This window comes from Antrostomus carolinensis, unplaced genomic scaffold (genome assembly GCF_000700745.2).
Source record: "Antrostomus carolinensis isolate BGI_N321 unplaced genomic scaffold, ASM70074v2 scaffold21895, whole genome shotgun sequence".
In the NCBI taxonomy this organism is placed as follows: domain Eukaryota; kingdom Metazoa; phylum Chordata; class Aves; order Caprimulgiformes; family Caprimulgidae; genus Antrostomus; species Antrostomus carolinensis.
The window spans coordinates 19628-35738 of NW_010318710.1; the positions used below are offsets into that span (position 1 = coordinate 19628).

The window sequence follows — 16111 nt, forward strand, 5'->3', positions numbered from 1 at the left end:
ATGCAACTACACTGCTTTCAGATCTGCCAGCTGGAGCACAGGTGGAGGGGAGCATTTGCTAGAGAAGGAAGCTTTTCTATTTACTCAGGTTGAGTTTGTCCTTAAACACAAATCTCTGGGTTTGATGTTAACCCTTCAATGACCTGACATGCAACTAGAACAGCTTCTTAGCCCATGCTCTCCCCACTCCCAAGACTTACAAAATGGTTTGGACAGGAACTCTCTGCATGCATGCATATGCAAATTTTTAAAGAAAGTACAGCCATATCATGGTAGCAAAGCATCCGATTCTCCTCCCTTCCCTCCACCTCCTGCAATCATAAAACCAATTAATTGGAATTCCTCATCCAGTCAGTACAGATACTTGCTTAACTAAGCTTGAAATACACTCAGTTTTTGCTTGCTTTTCAGCTCTCAGAGATCCCACTTGAAGAACAGAAATTCAGCTGGTAAGAACTCAGCTTGTAGCACCTACATGGCATTACTCCCCCACATGCTACTACTTTAAATAAAGAAGAATCCACAATAAAGTAATACTGTGGGTTTTTGGTTTGGGGTTTTTTTTGGGGGGGGTGGGGGGAGATTTGGGGAGGAGGGTTGTTTGATTGGGTGGGTTTTTTTGGAGGTCTTATTTTAGTTCAGATGGGTAGACTTGCTCTTACATTAGCGATGCTGGTAGCTTCACATCAAGTACTGCAGCAGCTAGGCTGTTTAAAGAAAAACAGTATTTCAGTGCAAGATTCCTAAAAGGACATCCTGCCCTGTAAGACTCAAAATATACACACGCTCAAGATTTTGCAGTAGAAATCAGGGAATGCAAGACTTTGATGTATACATGTTGAGAGTAGTTTGATGCAGTGGTTTGGGTTTTTTGCCATTTTTCTTGGTGTTTGTTGGGGTTGGTTTTTTTTTTTTTTTGTTTTTTGGGGCTTATTTCCATCTTGTTTTTCTTAGCTGGCTTGATCCAGAAAGATCAGATTTAGAGAGGTTGGTTTTTTTGGGTTTTTTTTTTTTTGGAAGATGAGACAAATGCTTCAGTTACGAAAACACCACAATTTGCAAGTCAGCTTTGATCACACTATGTAGGCTTTTGCTTACAGAAATATAGTATTATTTCTTCAATGCCAGATACCATCATTCACTTACCACACTATTTTTGCTTTTGTGTGCAGTGTAAACACTTACAACTTTATTTATCAGAATTAATTCAGATCTGAATGGGGTTTATTTTGTTTTTTCAAAGTATACAGTATTGCTTTCAAGAATATTTTAGACTAAGTTTTTATGTTCCTTAAACTTGAAAGCTACTAGTTTTCTGCAATTGTCTGTTACCTCCAGCCAGCCTACTTGCATAAAATGTTCAAGATAAACTTCCCTTAATCTCAGTCTTAAATGTGTATATTTATATCCAGGAACACATTGCAACCAATCAGGGATGGAGGGAAATAAGACCAAATGTGAAAAATTAACTTGAAATTTCACAAACACTGTGAAACTAGAAACTATTTTATGTGACTTCATCACTCCCCAGATTAATTGAACGCAATTAAAAGTTGAGATTCTTTGGTGGAGGCACATGCTGACTTCCAACCCCCGCTGCTCAGGCCTCCAACACCTGGAGCCACCCCCACTAACAGGCAGCTATGGAGCACCCCTGTAGAAACGCACCTCCCTGCTAGCAGTGCAGTTCAGTCCTCACGGTGCTCACCTGTGCACCACAGGCTTCTTGCCATGAGAAAAGGCATGTCATGCACATGGAATCCCTCTGGAGGCAGATTAAATTCCAAAGGGCTCCAGTGGCAAAGAAAACCAGAAGGGGAAAGATTATTTGCTTTACTTTTAAGAATCATTACACTTAAAATGAAAAAGACTTTTAAAACCATTAAACTTAAAACAAAAGCCTTCATTAGCCTAACCTTGTGCTTCCACCCTGGGATTCATTAGAAAACATATCCCCCCTCTTCCTCAACCCTACAAAACACATACAAACCAGCTTCACTGCAGTTTGACATGTCAAAAACAGGTAGCTGCTGAACGTTTGCTCACTGGCTTGAAGCAGTATTGAAGACCCCCTCGCCTTCTTACAGCTGACATTGATGGGCAGCCATGGTGAAAATCAAGGACAAGAGGCAGAGCTATGAATTAAATAATGAAGGGGCTTTGGGTTGGCATCAGCACAGGGTGGAGGGGACTGGGTGGGTTGAGCCTTTTGGTGGAGCACCAGGCTGAGGAGTGGGTAGCGCCAGCGCACCTTCACCATTTACCCCCCATGATTCAAGCTGACAAAGCACGCTGCCACACAGACACTCTGCGGAGCGAGCACTGCTGCTGGAGGGCAGCACTGGCAGAAAACCCACTGCTACAGACGGCAGGACAGCACTTGAGGGACAGTAAGAAAAAGATGCACTTTCTAAAAACAGAATTGAGGCATTTTTGACCGTGTAATTCCCAAGACAATACCAGAAATGCATGTCATCACCATAATCTACTGTCTCCAATATATTTTCCACCTTGTAACCACTTAAAGGATTTTTCAAATCAGGCAGAATCTCACCAGGGTTTTGGAGCAAAAGAAAAAAAGGAAATCATAGTCCTGTTGAATTCTAGACATCTCGGGGATTTTTCTGAGAACATAATTAAGACAAATTAATTTAAACATTCAAATCTCCATAATGGACTCAACAGATTCCCATTAAGTGATATGGGCAGGCATCCAAATTACCCTGCTGAAGCCAGCAAAATCATCTTTTCATCAAGTTTTGTTCCATTAAAAAGTGTGAGATTAAATGTCCAAACATTGTGTGAGCAGTTAAAAGCACAGGATAAGGAGAAGACAGGTAGATAACATCAAGGGATACCTGAGGATACTGGCTGGGTAACTACTGCTGGATTTTCCTAAACAATATTAGGAAAGAGCAGAAGGCAACTATGTCAAGTCAAATTTTTCTTTGTAGCACACAAGTTAGGGCAGAAAGATCACTGCAGCAAGCAAAAGACTGTAAAAGTAGTATATACACACACTTTATTAAAATATAACAGAGAAGCTGCATCTAGTATCATTTCTCTTCTAGGGGCCAGTTTTACTAATTCTGGTGTCTCTGACTAAAATAGGATACAAATAGGACCTGTCATACAAAGGACAGTATCTTGAAAACAGAAGATACATTTTTTTCCCCCTTGATTTCAGAAGTGTGTAATGGCAATTCAAGAGGAGCAGGGGGAACCTGTGACATACATCAGACCCACAAACTAGCAAGTTTCCCCTGAACCTGACCCACTTCATCTGCTGAAAGATGCTGCTGTGCCACCATGACGCAGGAGTCCAACACACGTCCTGTTCAAAATTCATTCCTCAAGAAGGGCGTCAAGAGAGGACAGTCTCCAGGGCAATAGGCAAATGAATGTTCACGCTCCTTCTCTCCCTTCCCAATTTTTACATACGCTAAGAATTGCAGTACAAAGAATTCTAAAAACCTGTGTATAAAGATCAAATTGCTATGAAAACGTCTCAGAACTTGTAAAATAGTCTTTGTTGCTGCTGGCCTTTTTAATAATAAAAACAGGGTTTAAAGTCTGGTCTTGCAGCAAGCAGGAATCTCTGGGGTGACACAATAACCATTTTAGTTAATCTGACCTGCAGCACAAATCAGGAAGTAAGGTATGTTTTAAAGTCCTCCCTTATAGTGAAATGGCATTTCCAGCATGGCTGTAATCACACAAAATGAAAGGTTTTAAAATTGACCTCTCTGTTCTTCACTCAATCCTCTACTGAGAAAAATATTTCTTTCCTTGCTCACAGAAATTCTCTCTCACTTAGGTCTCATACTCCACATTTCAGAAAAATATGCAAAATCATTTTTAGTACTACACCAATGACATTTTGGTGGCATTTTAATATTAAAAATTAAATTTCAAGTTGCATAAACTCTCAGCTATGAGATACCGAGACTTTTTTTTTTTTTTAAGCTATACTACAAGTTAGTTTTAAACCCTTTCAGTTACAAAGTACATGATACGTGGTTGTTATCATTATCAGAGCTCCAATAATTCAAGTTATGCAAATCTCAAGATTTTCCCTAAACACTGCAAGGAAGAATCCCTTAAACACAACTGAAGAAAGGAAAAAAGTATACTCGATACTACAACTAAAGTCAACTAACTCACCCCAGCTAGTCCACAATGCGTACAGCAGCAGGTGGCTGTAGTATCAAAGAGGGGAAATGGAAGAGCTTCCTAGCCGAAAACACATTCCCCTTTGCAAAGGAGTAACAAAAACCCTCATGTCTGGTCACAAAGTACCCAAAGCACAATAGGGTATTTGATTTAAGTTTTCATTGAAGACAAAACACATGAAACCTTTACTCTCTAGATCCTCAAGAATAGTTTTACCAGGGAAGATTTCTCTAAAGGTAGAGACAAGAAATCAAGCATCTGTATTAGCCAGGGCTCACAGGGCAGTCACAGGACTGAGGTTAAAGAAGAGCCAGACAGGTGGCATTTGTCCAGTGTGATGCTGGCAGATGATATTGCGTCTCAAGAAATTCATACCACTGCCCACTTCTGCAGAGCCTTCAATATGTAAAGTACTAGGAAATAAATGAAGAGAGCTTTCTGTTCCCCACTTCTCAGATTTAAGTGCTAGGAACTTAAGTATAGGGAAAAAAACCCCAAAAGTTGCCTTGGCAATGCAGTAACAAATAAATACAGCCATATGGATGTAAATGAGCTCAGAAGAAATGCTGGTAAAACAGATGGGGAAGCTAAACACCACAATTCTGGACTTGGTTATAATTAATATAACAGAAAGACTAAAAAGCATATGTACAAGAGGCTGGGTTTAATATCAAGAAAAAAGTGGGGACGTCTCCACATATGATATTGTAGGCTGACAGAGTATGGGACAGATTAAATAAATATTTAAAATAACAGAAGAACTGGCAGGAAAGGAAACCAGCAAAGGCTGAAGACAAGTTAATGTATGCCTAAGGGTTGTGTGCTATCTAGCAATAAGTACATCAGGAGTAATAAAAGCACTAAAGTAGATGAACAAGAATTTGTGTAAGACTTGCGGGGGAAAAAAGCAAGGAGTATAAGCATACAAAAGAGGCAGAAGACTCCAATTCTTCCAGTTTCCACAATTCCACAAGAAATTAAAGAATAAATTAATGAATATTAAATCTCAAAGTAAGTCAATGCAACTGACCAAATATCAACATTTACTTTTTTCTCGCTTGTGTCAGTGAAAAAGGAACCTGAGCACCTACATGTGTCCTTAATATTGCCCTTTACTGTTCATCTTTAAATAATATTGAGGTACCTTTTAAGTGGGGCCACTTATCCCACTGAACTGACTTCTCTCTCTTCTTTCTATCCATTCTTTATTCTGACCATCTTTTTCAAAGTTTCTCTAGGTTTCATTGTGTCCTCCATTTAGCACTTTGAAAGTTTTCTACTGCTCCCAGTCACTTCTCCCTTCATTGTCTTTGGAAAAAAAGAACTCAAATTTTTTCACATTCCCTTTAAGCATTTTAAGGAACTTGAGACAAAAATGAAAAATAAACCTTAAAAATATGTTTTCAATCCCAAGCCTCATGTGCTGGTTGTCATAAAGCTCAATGAGCATTACTGCCTCCAGCCTCTACCTTTCCTATACAAGGTTTTCTGCCCTACAGGTTGAATGTGGCTGAATAGCAGACTTCTCATATGGGGGACATTCTCTGAAGAGAACTGACATTTGAAGACTGCATATTTAAATGTTTATCATCCTCTCCTCTTGCCTATAATGCTATTTCTCTTCTTGCAATTGCTTCCTTTCAAACTCTTTTTAATCAGCCATACAATTAGTTTCCACTGACTTTTCCCTCTATTGTAATTTAGATTTAACAGCAAAAGGCAGAACAGCATGCAGTGGTTTGATATGCAGTCCCAACTTACAATAGGGCTGTAGTTTTTTTTCTGGTTAATATTCCACATACATGCTTCAGTGGCAGAACAGGCCCTACCATGGCTGTCCCTCAAGACCAGGTGCTTTATCTGTCTGGAACTAAAGGGTGCAACAAGATGTTTTTGAGAACAACCTACATTTTTTCAAGGATAGCCATGAAATAACCTATGCATAGAAAAAAAAATCCTGCAGTTGATATTTAAGATTGTCTAATATATAAATAACTAAGTCCTTACAGAATTTCAGAAACAAGTCCAGGTTGCAGTGACTTCTTGAGTCCTAATTTTGCCCATTCTTATTAAGAATTTCCCAAGTTTGAAGTGTGTATTTCCTTTTACGAGATTTTTGTTTAACAATTACTGATGCACATCTGTGTTCTAGAACACCCGGAGGATGCTTTCCCCTTCAAAGTCTCATCAGCTTGCCTTACTCAGAGGCCCAGAGAAGTTCATTGGTGTCCAACATCCAGCATCAAGCTCTCTATGTGTGTTTGCAGACACATCCCAGGCTACTTTTGTTGCAAGGCCAGTAAAAGGCCACAGCACACCACACCACAACAAAGCATTCTGTAGTTTTTGTTTCAGATGCTGTCACTTGTGAGAAGACTGATCAATGACCATCAGCAGATCTGCAGTATCACAACAGTACAGTGTTCAACCTTTACAAGACACTACTTTAAAACAAATCACAGTTCTTCCAAATGCTTAATATTTCTAATGATTTTCAGCTGCTGTAACACTGTGCATTCATTCACTCACTCTTGAGGTCTCAAAGCCAGAGAACATTTAGGATTTATCTTCCACCTGCAGGTTTCTCCATCTCATCATGCAGTCCACCCAACACTCATTCATGGCACAGAACTCTCTGGCTCTCCATTATCACCTTTTTGTTGTATTTTTAGTCCTAAAATTTCCTCTATTAGCAATTTTCTAATCCAAGGCCATACTTTCAGCTGGTTACATGTCCATTCCAGCCTCCCAGCGAAAATTACAAAAGGCTATTTGAAAATCCAAGAACAGGCTCAATGGAGTTTTGGGAGTGGCTTTTATTTTTCACTAGATAGTTGCCATCATCTTCCAGCCAGCTGGTTTTAGGGTATCCAATGCAGAATCTCAGCTGCTCTTTTCTTATGCTCCTTCAAAACACCAAGATGAATGCCACATAAACAGGGATTTGGTTCACTTTCCAGTTTGCTCAATAATCCAACATTTCACAAGATTTCCACCTCTGACTTTCTGTGAGACTCGTAACAGACCGAATCTCTGATGACAGCCCTTTGCTATTTGTAGGGGCTACACTGCAAGTAACAAAATTTATGTCTGTTCAATATGTTTCAAAACATGCAGAAGCAGGTAAGAAACACTACAGAACAATAAAGATAATATAAATCACATAATTAAGCAGAAGCTCTCAGGATGTCACCGAAAGCTCATAAAAAGCCAATTGATTGCAATGAGATCTTTGCTTGCAGCATCTCGTTTGTTTTTTTTCAGAGGTTATGGTTAACTAAGGAGTTTCCTTTTCTCCTGCTACAAAAGTGGTCTTAAAGAATGCAAAGCATTAGGTCCAGAAAACTAAATAAAGAAGCAGCACAAGAGGTGTGGGGAAAAAAGGAAACAAACAGCTTGAACACCCGAGTTGGAGACAGTAGAGAGAGCAGCAAAGAATCAGGTTACAGTTACTTATTATTGGAGAATGTGAGAGGAAATAAGGGGAAGAGTTAAGATGGACACATGAAACAGAAAAATAAGATTATTTTTGAAAAAAGATGCTACAGAACAACTGTAATTTCAGTCATTACTGTATAGCACCCGGAAACTCACTGGAATCATGTAGACTTATTTTCAATGCTTTTGATGGAGTTTGTTTTGTCTCTACAAAAAACCTAGGGTTTGCTACTTTCCTCCCACTCAGCTGAGGCACTGAATTTTCTCAGCACCTCATTTGCTGCAGTCTTGTGATACCTGTGTCAAAATCATAACAGTAAAATGCACAAGTGCACCAAGGAGGCATGAACAAGGGACTGGAAAGACCTGTGCAGTTGTAAGTGAACAGCAAGGACTGGGGCAAGCAAGTCTGCTGTCCATCAGGTGCTTGCTCCACACACTTTTTCCCTAGTTCAGGACACAGCTGCTCACCTTTACCCACTGATACATGCTGCAAGTTGCCACAAGGTAAGAGCAGAGATGAAAGTAGCTACTATGCAATAAGCAAAAATGCTATCAGCATGATACCTGTTCACCTGCTCAACCCCAAATAGCAATCTTGCACACATACAATCTGAAAGGCTTGCCCAGCCTCAGCCTTAAGCTTCCTGAAGACATACTATGAGCACACTCACTTTTGAAGATGAGAGAAAGAAGTACAACAGATCAGGGTTTATATTTAAATTTACAGTACACAGTTTAATACTGACATTTTTACAGGTCTTCTGGGCTGCACTGTTCATATGGCATGCTTGCACATTTGACAGTATCCTACACCTCCTCAATTTAAGTAAGCTCACTTCAGAAAAGGGCTGAAGCCAGAGATAAACTATAAATACAGCTACAGGAATTGCATCAGCTGAACATTTTCTTTGTAACTGGAAGTATAGTTGAAAGTAGAAGAGGAAATAGCAGGAAGCACCCAAAAAAAGTTATGGTTTAAAACTGCAAGCATCAGGGACAATGCAGGGACTGTACCCTCTCAGCTTGAAGTGGCAGATAAGGCTGAATGAAAAGCCGGGCTAGTTTGCCCAGACTTCAAGAACAAAGAGCTGGCCCATGAGGTGCAAGAACAAAATTCTTGAGTGCACAAAGGAGTAGCTTGAGGCAAGCCTTGCAGCTGTCTCAAAAGGAATGCACACTTTCTGTAGGTATTAAGATCTGCTGAAACAGGTGAAAGGGGGAAGTAAATAGACTTAATTCATAGCAAGCTACATAGACTAAGAACATAGGAAAGTAAATTACTTAGCATAGGGGAAGTTCGAGGCAACAGGTCATGCAAAAAAGGATGAAAAGGTCACAGCAATTATGTATAGCCTTTTGGATAAAAGAATCCACTGCTGAGTCTCTGGATGTACTTCCAGCAATGTTAAGATGTTGCCTCCAGCTGCTGGAGGACAGCACATCCTGGATTTATAAGTATTCACTGTTAGGATGTACACTCTGTATTTTGGGAAACATTGCTTTAGAACATACTCCAGTGCCATTACCCCAACCCTCTCCCTTCTCCCAGGGGTCACCATCAACACTGACAGCTTTGAGGATGGAAGGCCGTGTTAATTCTTACAGAACTTCAAGGGGTTCAGATCAGGCTTTCCAGTGGATACCAAACCAGAGTGGCCTGGAAATGAATCTGATTCTATCTGACAGAGGTATCAAAATTCTCAAGTGTGGTTTTTTAGGAGTGGGCTACACTCACAACACGATGAGACAGACAATGGTGAGCCTTTTCAGGTTTTTATGCCAGTACACACTGTGCTTCTGCATTACCTGTTTCATCCTTGGGATATTTGTTGATTTTTCTTTTGCTCTTATTCCAGCTCCACTCATGTTTGCATTTTTTAATGTAGATGTATGATGACCATTTGCCTCTAAACTGTCAAGAAAGTGCCAAAACTGACCAGCTGCATTTGGGCTCACTTCCACTCAAGCTTGAGATGATCTCACAGATAAGAAAGAACACCTTGCACAGAAGGTGGGTTTCCTGTGCAGCACATGAAGCCTGGAGAAGTTGGCTGCCTCGTTCTCCAGAAAACAAAGCAGCAAGACAGAGAGCAAGGCAATACCAATGAAGATTGTCTGCATCATCCCAAGAGGCATATCTGCCTCCTCTTCTTTTGGTGAAGCAGTTGGAGACTGTCACTCTGGAAGCAGCACAGCATGGAGAAGTATGCAGGACAAGTGCAATGAAGGCTGTGTTAGTATGGCACAAGATAAGATGCACTAAAGGTGGTGAACTCAAGCACTTAATAGAACACCAAGCACTAAACTTATATGCCTTCTCTGCTCTGTTTGCTCCTTTTTTGTACACCAATATGCCACAGATCTCATTAACAATATCAGCCAATATAAAACTAAAAAAGGACCCAAAACACATACCTAACTTCTTTCTGTTTTAAATATCCAAATCACAGAATATTTTTCAAGATCCTAGACATTATAGTTCAGAGGAAAATAGAAAAGCAGCTGCACAAATGAATCCCTTTGCAGTGCTTTATTAAAAGGAGTCTCGAGAAACATCCAGTCGATACTGAGGTAAAGCCACCTACAAAACAAGACAAATTAGCATCACCCACTGATTGTTGATCCTGGTGGCACTAGAGGCAAACTGGGAAGGTCTTTAGGGCAAATTTGTACTCACAGATTATAAGTATGAAGAAAGAGTTATAGGCAGAAAGAAAGAATTAAAAGATAGATAGTAAAGCAAGTTCCTTCTCTCTCCTTTTATTTTACAAATCTCTTCGACTATGGTGCAAATCCAGAACATTGATTCTAATACTATTTTACTGGATTTCCATTTGTTTTGCCTGGGCTCCTACATTAATCCAAACAATAAGGGCCTTTAAAGCATTCATAAATAACCTGCTGCTGCTGCTGGCACCTAGGAGCCAAGTGCAGCAATGTTAAGCAACAACAAATTTCATAGTTCAAGAGGCACAGTTAAGGAAAAAGGTTGCTCAGAAAATCACTCTCATTTAGCACAAAGATCCTTAAAAATTGCATGAAATCAGTCAAGTAACTATAGAAACCAATTTCTTCAGCTCTGTATCACACGTCTCACACCTCAATTGTCTTTATTATCGTCTGCTGTCAGATCCTTAATCAGAAATGTGAACAGGCTTGATGATTTATTCAGCAGGGAAAAGAATCTGTAGGTCAAGTGAAAAATTTCACACACACGTACACACACACACACACATCTTCAACCTTAGCTACTTTCATTTCATTCTGTTCCCAGTAGCTCTGGGGGCAACTCCAGTGAGATCCAATATTAAGGCTCAATTAAAATAAGCTCCAATTAGTGGAGCTTTTTTCTCTCAGGCTAGAAAAGTCAGGAAATGGATATTGGGAAATGTAAAAAGTCAGCTACTGAGAGGAGGCTGCAGACATAAATGAACTTATTTGTTGATTTCTACAGTTGCTATGCAGAGGCCTCTGGGAGTAAAAGCTTAACCAGTCTAAGCTATAAACTAAAACCCCTGCAGCTAAACATGAACTGTGTGAAACAAGGGCTCCATTCCAGAACAGAAAACTGCTGGGCCCAGAAAATTAAAAGCCAGAGGCGTTTTCCATTTAAAACTAAATCCCAGTACCGCCTCCCAGCCAAAGAATTATAAGCAGTATCAGATTTACAAAACGAACAATTACCCTGGAAAAATGTAGCCTATTGTACAGTCCCAGATGCTAAATCTCAAAGTTTCTTTTTTTTCCCCGCCCCCCCCCCCATCCCACATTATATTCCTACTAAGTGTACTGCTGCAGTTTACAAAAGACTGTTTCTAGACAGGACTGAAACTACGAAAATAAAATGTTAAAAAAGAGAGCTCATAATTCATTGACCTCATTTGAAGCACTGCCCTTGCCTGTGGCAGTTCCTGTCCTTCCCCGAGGCCTCTGCAAATGGTATGCAGCAGCAAAATAAACCCTGACCTAATTGCCAGGACAGGGCTGCCAACCTTCTCTCAACACACAAAGGCAAGCATGGTAACTGGAAAGTCCTACCTCTTTCACTTTCTGCTTTAACCGCAGCTGCTCTGGATCTTCTTTATTGGAACGGCTCTACCAAAGGAAGAGGAAAAAGATTGAATAGAAATTACTGGCATCCAAACACCATCGTACCCGTTAAATATTTAATAAATGACAATTTTCTCTGGTGATTGAAAGCTTTAGCTCCAGGGGTGAATGCCTCAATCCAGACTGGCTTCCCTCCCCCCATCCATACCCCCCCCCCTCCTCATCTGGGCCGGCTGCCTCTGCTCTAGCCTGAAGCAAGATTAAGCTGAAAATGATGCTAACATTGTCAGTCAGGTCCAGTCTAGGCATGATGTTGTTCATGTCAGCAGCAGACACTTAAAAAGGACAGGAAGTGTAGGAAAGAAAGGGAGTTGCACTCATGCAAGTACAACACAATTCTTTCAACTCGAGATTAGGCTTCCACTCAAGGGGCTCCAGAATTCAGCTTAAAACAAAACCAAAAAGCAACAAACAGAAGATGACCAAGTCACAGCTTATGGAGCAACATCTACTGATGTTTTGGGGGTTTTTTTTGCTCCCATTCTTGAGGGGAGGGAAGAGGGAAGAAAGGTACTTATTCTGCACTAGCAGTGAGCTTGCAGATGCTAGGGTACCAGCTCCAAGGTTAGCCCTGTGAGCTGACTACAGAAAACAAACACATTTGGCAGGCAGGGTGCCGGATCTCACTGGGCTCCAGCTTCAACAAGCAAAGCAAACCCCTGTTTTCAAACAGAGCCATACACATATATGGAGAAAGACATACCAACTTTAAAAATAGAGCCAGGAAGGATGTTTATGGCTATGTGAATACTTCTTTTATTTCATTCTGACCAGCAGAAATAATCTCAAAGGGAGACCTCACCCCAGCACACATTTGAAAGAAATCCTGTGATTTTTATTTTTTTTTAAGGAATGTAAAAAAGCAAAAACCCTTTTCTGTATAATCTGAACTATCCTAAACATTATGGATTTCCAGTTACAAGATTAATGGTTACTACATTTAAAGCAGAAATAGGAGAAACCTGAAGATGTTCACCAGTCTAAAGGACACCACTACTCCCTTGGAAAGCAAGAAGTGAAGTTCTTACCTTGGCTGCTCGAAGCAACATTTCACGTTCCTCTTCATCCTTTCTCTGCTTTTCTAGGTGATCAAGCTTTTCAAGAAATCTCAGCTGTGCTCTGGTGTCACTAGATACAATGTACCTATCACTCCCCTGTAAAGAAAAGTTTGTTATAGACAACCAGGCTTTTATATACACTACTAGAGCTAACAAACCCAGTGGGAACAATCTGAAAAGAACAACACTACTTTTTCAAAGCTGAGAAATGTAGGTTATTCTAGAAAGACTTCAGGTGGTAGGTAGTCATTTACACATCTTCTCTTCACTGAGGCATGTTTTTTGGCATCTGTGACTATAAGAAGTTACTGAAAAAGTGGCATTAGCAACATCTAGTTCTATTGTTTGAGTGTAACAAAAATAAAGTTTTTAAATCTAAAGGCTAAAATTTTGTTTCAAACAGCAATTTCATATCCAGTAAACCTATGTACAATACTGTCTGCTGGACAGGTTATGAGGAAAAAAAAAAAAAGAATTGTTAAGCAGCATAACATCTTATCCTTCCCCTTTTAAAGAGAAAGGGTGAAGACAACAAAATTTGAAATTTTAAGTTTCTAGTGTTTGGTGTTTTAGTTTCAGCCATTTAATCCAGAATTTGAAATAAGTCTCACCTGGTTATTTCTTAAAAGAGAGCTTATGGAGCAGAGGGGTGACTTAGAAGTAGTTATAATGAATTTTGTGGATGGAAAAAGTGAGATGATCAACCAAATATGGTTTATTATAGCTTTAGGAATACATATTTTTGCCTAAGTGGATGCTCTCAAATCATAGAATAGTTTATGTTGAAAGGTGATCTGTGGAGGTCACCTGGTCCATCCCCCCATGCAAAGATGAGACAGTGAACACTAATGACAAATTCCAACAACAACTGAACATACATGGGTTGAAACAAACTATGGTCCTTTAGTCTAAAAAATAGCAATTAGTAGCTTATTTTTCATACTATTTTTGCCCTTACTGGAAAGTCTGAGTGAGTTTAAGTTTAGTTTTACTTTGCCTAGATAGGAAAGATCTAAAACATTGTCAACTGGCAATGAAAAGCTTGGTTCTACCATTTTGCTCCTCCAAATACATGCTATTTAAGCCATGTGTTGGCCAAAGGGCATTAGGCAAAACAAGGTAGAGAGCCTATTCTAGATGAGGTACATCTGTGCCACCTGTTAGTATCACTCTTCAATGCATGTCCTAGAGTTATCTTCTTTCTCTGTTACTCTGTGAACTTATCTTTTCCTGAGAAATTTATCCTTGGGCTTTTACCATACAAACACACTACATATTTTTAGCAACCTTCTTTCTACACTACTCTAATTTTACACTTCCATGAAGCAACCTTGACACACAACAGTTCTGGCACAAGCACAGCATATTTAAAAGATATATTTTGGGCAAGGATATATTTTAAGTACATGGAGTATCAGTGACTTCAGTTTCTAAATTTTTAGTTTTCAAACATGCTATACTCAGTCTCTTCTTCCCATACCCAGTCATATACTTTTAAAAGTTGGAAGGAAAGTAAAAGTCTTCTTGTGGGGCACTATTGTCTCCCAATCTGAATTCTCACAACCCAGTCAGAGCCTGAAATCAATCCCTCTTCTAGTATTAAGTTTGGTCCTTTTCAATGACCCACCACACTGTCATGTATCGCCAATTGTGGCTCAGACCACACCATATGTTGCAACCAAGAAGACTTTCTTTCCCAAGCAGAGTCTGTGGCTCTGCAAAAAAGTCCAACAAACTTTCCCCCCCCTCTTCTGTTACTGCTCCCCAGAAAACATACTCTACTCTGAGTTAGTCTCAGTACATTAGTACAATTTGTTTTGAAGCAGCAGTTTATAATAATCCACTGTCACGCCACAGTCTTTTTAAAGGGACAAAGAAGAAAGCTATGCTACCAGAAGATTATTTTTTCCAAAATTTAGAAGTGTTTCACTTTGGAACATCCAAAGTCAGAGTTAGATACTTAATGTTTTTAAAGCCAAATCCAAGACCCTGTGCCAATTAGGAACACAAGCCTCTCAACCAGAAGCACACCAATGTGCTACCAGAAGCTTATACGGGACAAGAAATGGGTGCATTCATAACAATATTTTGGCTCATCAACAACTGTTTTAAGATACCTTATTTCATGTCTTTTTAGAAGAGGAACACCTGCAGTTCTCAATATACCTGTCCTACTCAATACACTTGCTCTCTGTGACCATTTGGCACTAAACTGCTCAGACAGAAAAGGTTATGTGTGTACCTGCACACAACTTGCAGTCACTAGTGTTACAAGGAAACAAGCTGGATTCAGTTTTTGTCTGTGTAACAATTTAATTCACATAAGGCCAAACTGACCCCAGCTATAACAGTGCAATCCTAACAAAACTGAAGTTACAAGTGTAATCGAGAACGGAATTTAACTTAGTGATAAATACAGCATGTAACCACAATACTGAGTGTGGTTAGATTTGTGTGTGCCAAAGCTGAACTTGTATATCTGACAGTTAAAGTAATTTTTACTTTAACTGAGCTAAATTTAATCCAGAGTTCATTTCGCTACCCTGAAAAAAGCTATTGCTTTCACACAACATTAGTGCATCTATACAATCTTGTTATGAAATTAATTCCTCCACATTTTTTTCTTTTTCCTTCAAGAGAAACGTATGTACTCAAGACCTCTCCGTGGATGTGCTCTAAAGCACAGCCAATTCCTACCAAAATTTTTACACTGGGTTTACACATATTTGAAACATGCAGCATTGAAGCAAAACATTCCCAGGTTCATCTTTAGTGAGAAGAGAGCTGGCAACAAATTCAAGAACAGCTATATTCCTCGTCTGTGATTTGCAACTTCCTTCCTAGCTTGTCACACACCTGTAAATGAATCTGAAACCTGACTAAGGCACTTGCGGTTCAATACTGCATGTCCAGGGGCACAAAGGAACACCCCACAAACAGGGAAGCTGCGCTCCACTTCAGTCCACCAGGAAAGAAGTTGGAAGAATCCCACAAAGACCAGATCTCCCACGAAATCTGAACAGTTTAAGTCATGTTGAACAGCCTTTCAGAGAACATAGCAGGAACACAGGCAGATGCAGAGGAACTACTGTGCATCAGTACTATGTAGGAACATCTGCCTGTGCATCAGGTACTATGTAGGAACCTATTAAACTCTGGCTTTTATAGTCAACCCCTAAACCAAGTTAATAACAGAAAAGCTTTCTGATAAGTTAACTTCTGCACTCAGCAGTTTGATGGCAACACCAGGTGGGTAGGAGGAAGCTGGCTGTTTTCACATCTCAAATGCTCACTCCTTTGCTACATTTAGAGCTCACCCCTTAAACCAA

The 16111-nt window shown here is 39.8% G+C and overlaps 1 protein-coding gene across 1 annotated transcript in view; it reads right to left on the reverse strand.

The window, feature by feature from the left end:
- Positions 1-16111, reverse strand: part of TAF4B (TATA-box binding protein associated factor 4b) — a 58563-nt gene that overhangs the window by 12956 nt on the left and 29496 nt on the right. The window contains exons 11-12 of the mRNA XM_029085206.1: positions 12753-12878; positions 11653-11709 (exon numbers count right to left, since the gene is read on the reverse strand). Coding sequence (XP_028941039.1) covers positions 11653-11709; positions 12753-12878 — 183 coding nt within the window. The remainder of the gene's footprint in view (positions 1-11652; positions 11710-12752; positions 12879-16111) is intronic.